Below are 12,637 nucleotides of genomic sequence, written 5' to 3'. Positions count from 1 at the left end.
CACGGCTCAGGCAACTGCCTCGTTCAGATACAACCCATGTCCAGGTGGGCACAGCCCACGTATCAAAGCCTTAGCACTCGGCCTGCAGACCTCCCTTGGCCACCAGTGCCTCTGCTTCCCTCCTCAGATCGCCAGTGCCCCACTGCATGTAAGCCTTGGGAACCAAACCTCTTCCCTGAGCTCAGCCCTGGGATGCTGTTAGGCATGCATGAGGAACTGAGTTGTGCCCTGGCTGGAGCTGAGGGTCTGGCCCGGAAATATCTCCCTCCAGCACCCTCATTACACTCAGTCCCTTCCAGAATTTGACAGCCTGAGCAATGGCCTGGCTTTGGGACTGATTGGCATTCCGGTGGAGCTGAGGCCATCTGATGAGCACATTTTTGACAACAGCAAAATTGACAGCACTGGACTCTTTGCAATATGCATTTTGGGTGCTTATTCTAATTCTCAAATTTCCCAAGAATCTGCTTTGCTCATTCCTTGCTCCCTTCTAAGGAATAAGGTTTCATTTTCATTGACCTGGGAAGTTGACATTTCAATGCTGATTTAAAACTTTAGATTTTGATTGAAGGCAGTGAGCAATTTTGACTAACGAGAACACTGCAGTTTCTGATCAACTGTCATGTCAAAAACCCCTGGCATCCCAGGGTGGTGTGTGGGCACTATCCCTGTCCAGGCCCTCAATGGAACTGCTGGAAAGGCCTCCTGCATAGCCCTGGGTGAGGCACCCTGGAGACCCACTCTGCCTGACAGCAGAGCCTGAGCTGCAGAAGGTCTCAGCCCATCGGGGGCCCCTAGAGCTGGGTGGGACAGTGGCCAGCGGTCAGGGTGACCAAGGAGGAGCAGCAGGAGCCAGTCCAGCAGAGGCCACTGCTGGAGTCGGCCCGAGGTCAGGGTCTGAATCTGTATAACTTAATAGCTTGGGAGCAAACAATGTAAAAAGGCAAAATCCTGCAGAGGCATCTGTGCAGGGCTCTGAAGCGTGCTCGCCCAGACACAGTCTGAGCCACCACAGCTGTTCTGAACCAGAGACCCATGAGTCTGTGCCCCAGCCTTGCTGAGACGCTGTCTCTCACGTCCCCGGGCCCCACCCACGCTCCCACCCCCACCTGCAGGACCTCACAGAACCAGAAGCAGCTTTGGGCACTGGAAGCCAAAAGTAAAGCCCCTCTCAAACACCTTAGTCTGTCTTGAAAGTAAATCACTAAGCTTATTGATAAAGGATGGTAGAAATGAAACAGCTGTGCTTTGAGAAAGAGGTGTTGAGAATGTCAACACCTCTGGTAACAGAAATGATTCAATGGGGCCATTAAACAGCGTTAAGCAGAACACGTTTATGTGCCCTTCACTGTGTAAAAGGCAAAACCCCTCCCTATCAGGGAATTGGGCTCTTTTCTGTTTCATTTTGCACCAGTCATAACTGACTCAAGTTGGTTTCCTAAGAAAATAGAATCACAGAATTTTTTAACATAGGGGTCCTCGTGGCCTGAAGTCAGTGGTTGAGGGGGCAGCCTGATGGAAGCGTTAAGCAGGGCGGCCAACCTGGGGTGGAGCTTCCAACCCGTCTCACTGGTGGACCCTCTCAGTGGGAAACCACTGGGATGAGCCAACCTCTAAGACTACCATTCATCAGGCACCACAGGGGGTATCCTCCACAGCAGAGGCATGGCGGGATTTAACCAGAACCCGAGCCGATGCCCCCCATTCCCAGGGTGAAGGGTCAGGCGTGCAGACACCTGCGAGAATGCAGGCATCAGCCCTGTAACCTAACCACGTGGCTGTGACTCAGTTTACTGCCTCCCTGCCTTCCTGGGAGCTGGAGGGATGGGAGAGGTGGGGGCTGCCTGGGCAGGAGAGCAGACAGAGGTGTTGGGTCCCTGGGTGAGGCACCCTGGAGACTCTGTGCAGGAGAGGGAGAAGCCGTACCACACAAAACAAGATCACTTTACACTTTCCAGATTCCAGGGCTCTTACCTGCCTGACCTAGCGAGGATGGGAAGTGGGTGTGTGTGCATGTGTGTATACTGGGTGTGTGTGCATGTGGTGTACTAAGGTTGGGTATGTGCACGTGTGTGCCCACCAGTGCTGGTTGCAGATACATGCACTGGGTATGTATGCACTGGTGTGTGTGTACTAAGTGTGCATGTCTGTGCTGGGTGTGTATGCACTGGGTGTGTGTGCCTGGTTATGTGTGTACTGTGTATGTCTGTGCTGGGGTGTGTGTGCACTGGGTGTGTGTGTACTGAGTGTGTATATCTGTGCTGGGTGTGTATGCACTGGGTGTGTGTGTACTGAGTGTATGTGTCTGTGCTGTGTGTGTATGCACTGGGGGTGTGTGCACTGAATGTGTGTGTCTGTGCTGGGTGTGTATGCACTGGGTGTGTGTACTGTGTGTATGTCTGTGCTGGGTGTGTGTGTACTATGTTTATCTGTGCTGGGTGTATGCACTGGGTGTGTGTGTACTGAGTGTGTGTGCTGGATGTATATGCACTGGGTGTGTGTACACTGGGTGTGTGTGTACGGTGTCTATGCTGGGTATATATGCACAGGGTGTGTGTTCACTGGGTGGGTGTGTGCTGTGTCTGTGCTGGGTGTGTATGCATTGGGGGTATGTGGTGTGCACTGGGTGTGTGTGCACTGAGTATGTGCTGGGTGTGTGCGTACTGAGTATGTACTCTGTGTGTGTGTCTGTGCTGGGTGTGTGTACACTGGTGTTTGTGTTGGGTGTGTCTGTGCTGGGTGTGTGTGCACTGGGCATGTATGTACTGAGTGTGTATGTCTGTGCTGGGTGTGTCTGTGCTGGGTGTGTGTGCACTGGGTGTGTGTGTACTGTGTCTGTGCTGAGTGTGTATGCATTGGGGGTGTGTGGTGTGCACTGGGTGTGTGTGCACTGAGTATGTCCTGGGTGTGTGTGTACTGAGTATGTACTGTGTGTGTGTGCTGGGTGTGTGCACTGAGTGTGTATGTCTGTGCTGGGTGTGTCTGTGCTGGGTGTGTGTGCACTGGGTATGTATGTACTGAGTGTGTATGTACGTGCTGGGTGTGTCTGTGCTGGGTGTGTGTGCACTGGGTGTTTGTGTTGGGTGTATCTGTGGTAGGTGTGTGTGCACCGGGTGTGTGTGCACTGGGTGTGTATATACTGAGTGTGTATGTCCATGCTGGGTGTGTCTGTGCTGGGTGTTTGTGTTGGCTGTGTCTGTGTTGGCTGTGTCTGTGCTATGTGTGCACTGGATGTTTGTGTTGGTTGTGTCTGTGGTGGGTGTGTGTGTACTGGGTGCATGTGTGTGCTGGGTGTATGTGTACTGCGTGTGCCTTAGGTGTGTCTCTGTGCTTAGTATGTGTGGACTGAGTGTGGACTGTGTACCTGCTGGATGTGTACACGCTGCGTATGTCTGTTCTGGGTGGTGCACACTGGGTATGTGTGTCTGTGCTGGGTGTGTGTGCAATGGGTGTGTGTGCTGGGTGTGTATGCAGTGGGTTAGTGTCTGTGCTGGGTATGTATGCAATGGGTGTGTGTGTATGCTGGGTGTGTATGCATTGGGTGTGTGTCTGTGCTGGGTTTGTGTGCAGTGGGTGTGTGTGCTGGGTGTGTGTGCAGTGGGTGTGTGTGCTGAGTGTGTATGCAGTGGGTGTGTGTGCTGGGTGTGTGTGCAGTGGGTGTGTGTGCTGGGTGTGTATGCAGCAGGCTAGTGTCTGTGCTGTGTATGTATGCAATGGGTATGTGTGTGTGCTGGGTGTGTGTGCAGTGGGTGTGTGTGCTGGGTATGTATGTAGTGGGTGTGTGTGTGTGCTGGGTGTGTGTGCAGTGGGTGTGTGTGCTGGGTATGTATGTAGTGGGTGTGTGTGTGTGCTGGGTGTGTATGCATTGGGTGTGTGTGTGCTGGGTGTGTGTGTGCTCTGTGTATGTACTGTGTGGACTGGGTGTGTGTGTGCGCACCTGTGCATGGGCATGTATGCATGTGCATGTGTGCCTGTTACACCTCACTAGGTGTGTGGGTCCCCTGCAGCCTGGCACTCAAGCTGCGCTCTCATCTCCTGTCTCCCCTCTCCACGTGCCCCAGCTTCACCTTCTGGGATGATCCCTGACTCCTGCTCTTCAACGTCCCTCAGCCCCTGTGGTCTGCTGTGATACACAGTACCGGCCCAGTCACAAGAACACCTTCAACCTCAGAACACACAGAAGTTCCAGAGTCCTTCAGAACGAGCCTCCTGCCTTTACAGACTCTTTTTTTTAAGACAGAGTCTCACCCTACTACCCAGGCTGGAGTGTAATGGTGTGATCTCAGCTCACTGCACCCTCTGCCTCTCGAGTTCAAGAGATTCTCCTGCCTCAGCCACCTGATCAGTTGGGGCTACAGGCTCATGCCACCATGCCCAGCTAATTTGTATTTTTAGTAGAGATGGGATTTCACCATGTCGGTCAGGCTGGTCCTGAATTCCTGACCTCAGGTGCTCTGCCCACCTTGGCTTCCCAAAGTGCTGGGATTACAGGCGTAAGCCACCATGCCCAGCTACAAACTCTTGACTACAGGCCTGACACGCCTCAGGGCAGCACTGCCCTATCCTCAAGCCTGGAAGCTCTAAGTGTCTCTGCTGCATGTCACGGCCACATTTCCAAATGCAGGCTGAGCCCATGGAGCACATCATCACTGACGTCTTAGCAAAGGGGAGAGCCTGTGCAGGAAATGAGGATTCTCTCCACACTACTGACGTCACAGCAGAGGGGAGAGCCTGCGCAGGGGACGATGTTTCTCTCCATACAAAAAGAAGACACAAATGTCAACTGCACAACTGCAAGACAGGGCAGTGACTCCAGCACAGCATCATGTAGCACCTCCTGAGCCTCCATTCAGTGTCAGGGCTCAGTGCAGGCAGGTGGGGAAGGGATCCATCGGCTCCACGATGGATCTGGCAGCCTCTTGAGAAGCTACAGGCCATTTAAGGGATTACTGATTGGCATAAATGATTATAGCATACAGTGCTGAGACTCAGAGCTAATACAGCACAAAGATGGCATGGAGGGAGGTTCCCTTCTGTACAGGCCACAGAGGGCTTGGAGGAGAGGAGGCTCCTCCTGAGACGGGTGAACTCAGACAGTAGAGGTGCGGGGAAGGCCGTCCAGGCACAGGGAACAGCACCAGCAATGACAGCAGCTGCCTGCTGGGCTTGAAAGTAGAGCCAGAAGTGCAGATGGAGAGCCGGATGAGAAGGATCTGCTAGAGACCTGCTGACAGGCCTAGAGTGTAAATTTTCCCGTGGGGAAACTTGAGTCCAGAAGGTCTTTGAATAGGTGAGACGCACCACCTGATCTGTGCATCGAAAAATAAATCGGGAAACTGTGTGGAAAATGGAGCAGAGAGAACACAAGAAGGCTGCTGGCCAAGGTGAGAAGTCACTGGGCAGGAGAGGGACACCAGGGAGGGGCAGAGGGAGCAATGCAGGGGACACAGTGAAAACAGCCTCACAGCTGGTAATATGCAGAAAGGAAGGGCAAGGAGCTGGAGGTGACCAGTCTCATCTCCAGTCCCCTCTCCATCTCCACCTCCAGTCCCCTCTCCATCTCCACCTCCATTCCCCTCTCCATCTCCATCTCCATCTCCAATCCCCTCTCCATCTCCATCTCCAGTCCCCTCTCCATCTCCATCTCCAGTCCCCTCTCCATCTCCACCTCCAGTCCCCTCTCCATCTCCATCTCCACCTCCAGTCCCCTCTCCATCTCCACCTCCAGTCCCCTCTCCAGCTCCATCTCCAGTCCTCTCTCCATCTCCACCTCCAGTCCCCTCTCCATCTCCACCTCCAGTCCCCTCTCCAGCTCCATCTCCATCTCCAGTCCCCTCTTCATCTCCAGTCCCCTCTTCATCTCCAGTCCCATCTCCATCTCTTGACCACTCAGCTCACCCAGCAGCACAAGCGTGTGGGCCCTTCCCAGGTGGGGCAGAAACACAGTCACCCTGGAAGGAACTGGAACACCCATCCAGGTGTGCACACACTCAGCCTTGGCCACGGAGCAGAGCAAAACAGAATGAAACAGAAAATCCTGCCATGAAATGCCTTTAGTGTTATTTCAGACCAAAACCCCAGTGAGTTCTTTAATAAATGCCTTGAAAAATTGCACCCTCTGAGTGTCACATCAACACCACACCTCCTGACATGAGCCTGGAGTGGGAAACAGTGTATGCGTTTTTTTAAAGAATGGCAGTATTAAACTCTGGTTTCTCTTCAGGTTGTAAACACCTTTTGCCTTTTACTAAAGAACGGCAGGGCATCTGTATCCCCAATGTCTCTGTCCCTCTTACTCACTGGCAAAAATCAACAACATGTGGAGAGGAAAGTGGTTATGAAGCATCAGGACCAACAGCTTATCACACAATGGCAGAGCATAAAAATGGTTTCTCCCGAGCTCTGAAGCATGTTTCTCTCTAACAGAGCACAGTGCTACATCTTGCTGATGGCTAATACACATGGTGACGGCGATGGCCAAGGTACCCCCTCCTCCAGTAAGGACACTTGCTATAAATCAGAGGAAGATCGGTGATCGCTGCACACACGTCTACGGGAGCCAGCTCAGAGGCCTCTTCCCCAACATCAACACCACGTGGCCAGCCCAGGCACTATGCAAGGGGCTTCCCACTGCAGCTCAGAAACAAAGGCCCAAGAAAAGGAGCTTCAGGGACAGGAAGATTCCAGTCCTGGCCAGCACCAAGGCTGTCGGAGATTCTTTATGCAAGCACACAGACAACCCAATATTCCTCAGTGTGAAACCAGATCGAAGACACCGGCACTCACCAGTCTGTGCTTGAGGTAGATGGTGATGAGCGGAGAGCCCGACAGGTTCTGAGACAGCATGGGCAGTGGGGTCACCTCCAGGGAAATCAGGTGGCTGGTGGCAAACAGCAGGTAGTCCCGGTGACGCATGGCCTCCGCGATCCTGAAGAAGAGACGGAAATCATTACAAAATGGGAAATACATGGGAGCAGCACACAGCCAGAACCTGGGCTGGGAGCCTAACGTTCCACCCAAAACTTTTGAGACCGAAATCTTCTTTGAGATGAAACTTTGATTTCTATCATTCAGCTCCAGCTGCTCTCTTGAAGATATGAAGCTGGTACCTGCAGGTGAGTTCCATTATTCCATGTTTTGACTCGTCATTTGAATTCTCATCTTCAGTACCTACTCTTTTTAAGGTTTGATGCCAGGACCAAGAAGTGAGACAGAGCCCTTGACCTCAAAGAGTTTATAAGAGCAAGACGGCCCAGGAAGTGTAAACAAGCAGAAATACTCAAAGGGCACGAATCCCAGCAACTCCACTTAAATCAGCTGTGTGACCGTGGACAGGTAACTCACCCTGTCTGAACTTCAATTTCCCTGATTCTAAGACGGCACAGTGGCCATCTGATGTCTTCCCTGCCCAGTATTTGTTCATCGGTTTCCTGATCAAAGCACCTGCATTTCCCTCCAGGTGACCATCCCCTTCCCCGCTAACAGCCCACACAGCCTGGAGTTCACTCATCTTGACTCAGGAGGAAGCCCTGGTATCCGAGTCTGGATCAGTCAGTACGCTGCAGCCTACAGGCCATGGGACCATTTAGGAATGACACCCAATCCAGTCAAATCCGAGGAGATGCCACAAGGCGAGGTGGGGGAAGAATGTGGGCTCAAAGATCCTTGTGTCTCCCAGCCAGGCTTCTCCTCATGCCCTGAAGGCACAAGGCCCCGGGAACAGCTTGCAATCATGACGAAGAAGACTGACTGAGAAGGAAATTGCCGACAGCTGGAGCCCAGTGACATCAATGGGATGCTGGATCAAGCTGCTCCTGAAGCCAGCTGCCTGCAGAGCTCTTGGCTTCCATGATCCAACAAATTCCCCCTTTGCCTAGAACTGTTTAAGATGGGTTTTCTGTCCCTTGCAACCAATCAAAAGAAGCCAAACTTATGCCTACTGTGCCTGTCTCGTGGGGTTATGAGCTTGAATAGATATTCAGGGCCAGGAGGAGGGTGAGGGAAGCCAGGCACTTGAAGTGCAAGATTGAAGAAAGTGCTCACACCCAGGCTCTGGTGAGTGAGGCACCGAATGACCCCGACGGTGACTGACTGGCTCCTTTAATTTCGTGCCCTCAGCCCATTTGCCTGATTTGGTCCCAGCCTTGCCTGGCACACAGAGGTCACCACGTACCTGTTGCATGAATTTGAATTTGGGGTGACTACACAAAGACGCATGAGACGTGCGGTCACCAGGCCCCCTGCAGTCATCCAGCCATCTGCTTCTGTGTGGGCCTCGCCTGGGTCCTGTGTGCCTCCCCCATCTGCCATCCAAAGCACTGACTGACTGAGGAATCTGCAGGTGATGTCCACAGAATCACCTTCGGGACATTCCACAGAGCCCTGGGAGCTGGGGCACCATCTTTTTCCTCCTCAATTTGTTTTTCCTTCTAACTAGATTCAAACACCATGTTCAGTGACCCTGCCTGGGACGGGCGGCAGGGCTCACGGAGCAAAAGCATACCCTACCCCAACCCCAGCCTCTGCACTGTCTCCTTACACTCATCCCTGAACCAGGGCAGGCCTCCAAGAAGCATGCGAAATTACTCCTGGAATTGCAAATACAAAGTGTTTACCAAGATGGCGCCATAGGAATGAACACCCTGTCTGCTCCTGCAGAAGCTCCTTCCTGCAGAGCATCACCAGTTCACAGGGTGTGGAGCAAATCAGGGGCATTGAGTCTCCGACCTGTGAGTAACAGACACGACCGCTCTACCTGGTGATTCCCCTAAGTGACCATGTTATTGATCCAAGCCCACAGTCCAGATGACACACATAGAATAAAACACAAACTTTAAAAAAGAAATCGAGAAGAAAGCATCACTCTAGGTCCATGCTTCTCCCATTTGTTACGTTATAGCCACTCTGAAGAGATTTTTTAGACTTTTTTTCTAATAAGCTTGCCCAGAAAGTTTTAGTCCCACAGAAATACAGGCTATGTTTACGTACAGAACATACATAAACATTCTGCTCTACAGAACCACAGACCCTTGTAACAGCTCAGACGTTTCCCCAGAATAATACCATTCACCTTCTGAGAACATTCACCATGAAGCATGCATAGGGCAGAAAGTAAGGGTGGGCTCGAGGGTGCTGGGACCAAGGCAGAGCCCCGCAGCACAAGCCTGGCTCACCAGCAGAGCCTCGGCCTCGGCCCTGCCCAGCGTGTGACCCCAGGGCCCTAAAACGTGTGGGGCACTTGCTTCAGCCAGGAGCCTGATTCTCACTCTCTGTACCCAGTGCCCCAATGCTCATGGCCTTTTCCGTAGAGCTCTGTGAACTCAACACCTATGCAATTCCACAAAACACGCTGGAAAAACCATGTTTCTAGCAACACTTAGGGCTATGCCATTAGCCAGCAACAGAGTCACAACCATGGGCTTTGGGCCCTAAACATGCAACGTGGTTTGCCCTCAGCTTTCCCTACATGGATGTTTCCCGACCACGCAACCAGTGGCCGCCATCTCCCTCCCAGAACAGAAGCTCCCTCGGGTCCAGATGCTTTCCCATTTGGTTTACTGCTCTCCGAGCTCCTGGAACCACGCCTGACACTGTGGGTGCTCAGCACACATGTGAGTGAGTAAGTGAGTGAGTGAATGGATGAATCTACTCACAGGCAGGCAGTGATGACTTAGATCAACTTCTTAGGAAAAGCGTACGAAAAACATTAAGTGAGAACCTTCAATGAACACAAATGATATGTATGCAAATCCGGAGTGGTTTCCTGGATTCCAGGAACACATGGCCTCCGCCAGGCCCAGTTTGGTAACCAGTGTGATGTCAGACATCAGCCAGGTCAAGATGAGAATGGAGCTAGACGCTCCATTTACGAGCATTTTTCCTCTGGTTAAGGTACTGGCTTTTCCTCTGCCCCTCATACCTTGTCTCCACCTACCCTGTCCTATGCCACATCAGCCAGGATCCGGGCTCCCTGCCTTTGTGTGCTAAGTGAACAGGAAGCCCCAGGGAGGTCAAAGGGTGTCAGAGCAGACAGTGAGGCCAGGACTCTCGCTTCCCTCAGTCCACCAGGCCACAGCTGCTGCCCAGGGGCCCCTCCGTCTTTGCCTGGGCATGGTGCTCCCCCCTGTCTGGCTGGCCCTGGGGGAAGCAGCACACCCCTATTCTTGTTCCTAGCCCAGTGACTGTGCTGTCCCCCACAGCCCTCCACTCCTGAGCGCACCTTTACAAAATCCTCCTTCTTTCAACGTGCCCCAAGTTACAACCCAGCCCCATGGAGCCGCACTGATGGTCAGGCTCTGCGGCCTCATACTGTGCAGCACATCTGAGCAAAAGCCACACTGCTACTCCGCTCTGCCTTCAGTTACACGGAGAGGACTTAACGTCATGTGAGGCTGAAGAGGAATGCTGAAATCTACGGAGACATGGAGACTTCCCAGCATGTGCAGGAGACTGGCTCAGGAACTCAATCCAAAGACGTCAGAACAAGTGGAATAAGAAAAGGGGCTGTGATTAGATTATCTGGAGAATTTTCAAGTCCCCACAGTTACCACATCACATCAGGGAGTGAATAAATATCACAAATGAAAACACTCCCTGGTAAAGGAACTACTTGATAACTGGCTCCTGATGACACATAGCTGTGTGCTCATGGAGTCCCCCACCCATCCGTCAAACGCTGCTTCTCACCCACCCTGAGCGGGAGAATTCAACGCCACCCTAGGAAGACAGTGTGAAGGAAACTCCAATATTGTGAACAAGGTGGCACATAGTGGCATCTGTGAGTGTGATCTTGGATGACAGTGAATTCTTGAAGGAGACCTGAGCCCTTGACTAATGCAAACAGCAGAAGGAGAGAACATTGAGGACGACAGGTGGACTCCTCAGCGCCGATGCTGCCTGGATGATGATGTTCTCTGTATCAAGCAGTCTTGCAGCCAGGGCCTTTCAGAAAAGGACTGCAACAGCCATTAGTCCTGCCTACGCCAGGAACCCCTCATCTTTGTACTGTGAATAGTCAAACCCGCAGGAAATTTGCCAGAAAACACTACAACGAATGTGCTTCACCTACACTTTCAGCTCTTACCATTTGCCATGTTCACTTTATCCGGCATGGTCACACTCACACTTGACACACACACACGTGTCATGCACATACATGCAGGCCTACACACATACACATGTACACACAGACATCACACAAATGCACACATGCATGCACAAACACACACATACATACATACATCACACACATGCACATGTGTGCATTTGCACACACAGCACACACATGTGCACACAACACGTGTGTACGCATAACACATATACACCACACAAGCACACATATGCACAATGCACATGTACCTGTGCACGCACACATACATATGCACCTGTGTGCATACACATGTACACAAAACACATGTGCACACATAACACACATACACCACACAAGCACACACATGCACAATGCACATGTACCTGTGCACACACACATGCACATGCACCTGTGTGCACACGTGTACACACAACACATGTATACACATAACACATATACACCACACAAGCACACACAATGAACATGCCCCTGAGTACACACACACATATACACGCACACACGTACATTTCCTTTTTGCTGAAGCACTAGTGGTGCCTTGGTGGCATCACAGCACACTCCATCTCTACATGTGTCTCCTAAAAATGGAGACCTCCTCCTACGTAACCATCAAATGATCACACTCAGAAATTTAACATGGACCCTACAAGATGCCCTAATGCACAGCCCAGAGTCAACTGCACATGCCCCTGCCCACCGTCCCTCATGCCCTTCAGAGTTCCACGTCTCTCAACCCAGGAACGTGCATTCGCTCCAGCAGTGAACTTCTTCAGTCTTCCCAGTCTGGAACTGCCCAACCTATTTTCCCTTGAACCCAAACCACAGCCGCACCAACATCCCTTGGCTCAGGTGTGTTGAACTGCTTCCTGGTGAGGGGCATCTGGCCATGCGTCTGACAGGAGGATGCCATAGGAGGCATGGCTGTCTCCCCATGACGTGACAGCAAGAAACATGGCCCACAGTGTGTCCCACATCGATAATGTGAGTGTGGCCACCTGGCTGCAGGAGTTCAGCAGATATCCCCATTACCAGGCACCCTCCTACCTGATGACAGCTAGAACTTCTCCTGCTGGCCTGTGCATGCACAGATGGCTTCTGCCTGGTTCTTCACTGCACTGAGGGCTGTGGAACTGTGACCTACCCATTCCATCGATGCTCTGTGCTACTCCATGGTGACTATGGACAGACACTGAGCCAGGTCCACCTTCCCATTCATCACATGTGAGTCCCTCATAGCCTGGGGAGAGGTCCTTCCCTCTACGGGCCATGGCTTCCACCTTCACAGAAGGAATGGGAGCAGGCGAGTCTCGGTCCTGTCCACCTTGAGGAACCGCAGTCCAGGTGCTGGCCAGGCCTAGACCAAGCACTGGTAGAAGCTGAACAGTCTCCATCATTACAGGGCCAGGCAGCGAGCAAGACTCAAAGGACCCTTGAGGTACAGGCAGCCTGGCAAGAACCAGCTAAGCCTCCACCGGGCCATGGGTGGTCAGATGTCGCCCCTGCAGTCATCACAGGGGCCCTGGAATGGTC

General features: G+C 52.3%; 1 protein-coding gene across 5 annotated transcripts in view; it reads right to left on the bottom strand.

Moving 5' to 3' along the window:
* The window catches only part of ADGRD1 (adhesion G protein-coupled receptor D1), a 171,753-nt gene that overhangs the window by 106,657 nt on the left and 52,459 nt on the right, over window positions 1-12,637 (bottom strand). For all 5 annotated transcript variants that reach the window (XM_032244483.1, XM_032244487.1, XM_032244485.1 and 2 more), the window contains one exon: window positions 6,787-6,928. In XM_032244483.1, the coding sequence (XP_032100374.1) occupies window positions 6,787-6,928 (142 nt within the window). The remainder of the gene's footprint in view (window positions 1-6,786; window positions 6,929-12,637) is intronic.

Source organism: Sapajus apella, unplaced genomic scaffold, assembly GCF_009761245.1.
Source record: "Sapajus apella isolate SASKATOON/1434 unplaced genomic scaffold, GSC_monkey_1.0 scaffold2, whole genome shotgun sequence".
Lineage (NCBI taxonomy): Eukaryota > Metazoa > Chordata > Mammalia > Primates > Cebidae > Sapajus > Sapajus apella.
This window is presented reverse-complemented; position numbering and strand designations above follow the sequence as displayed.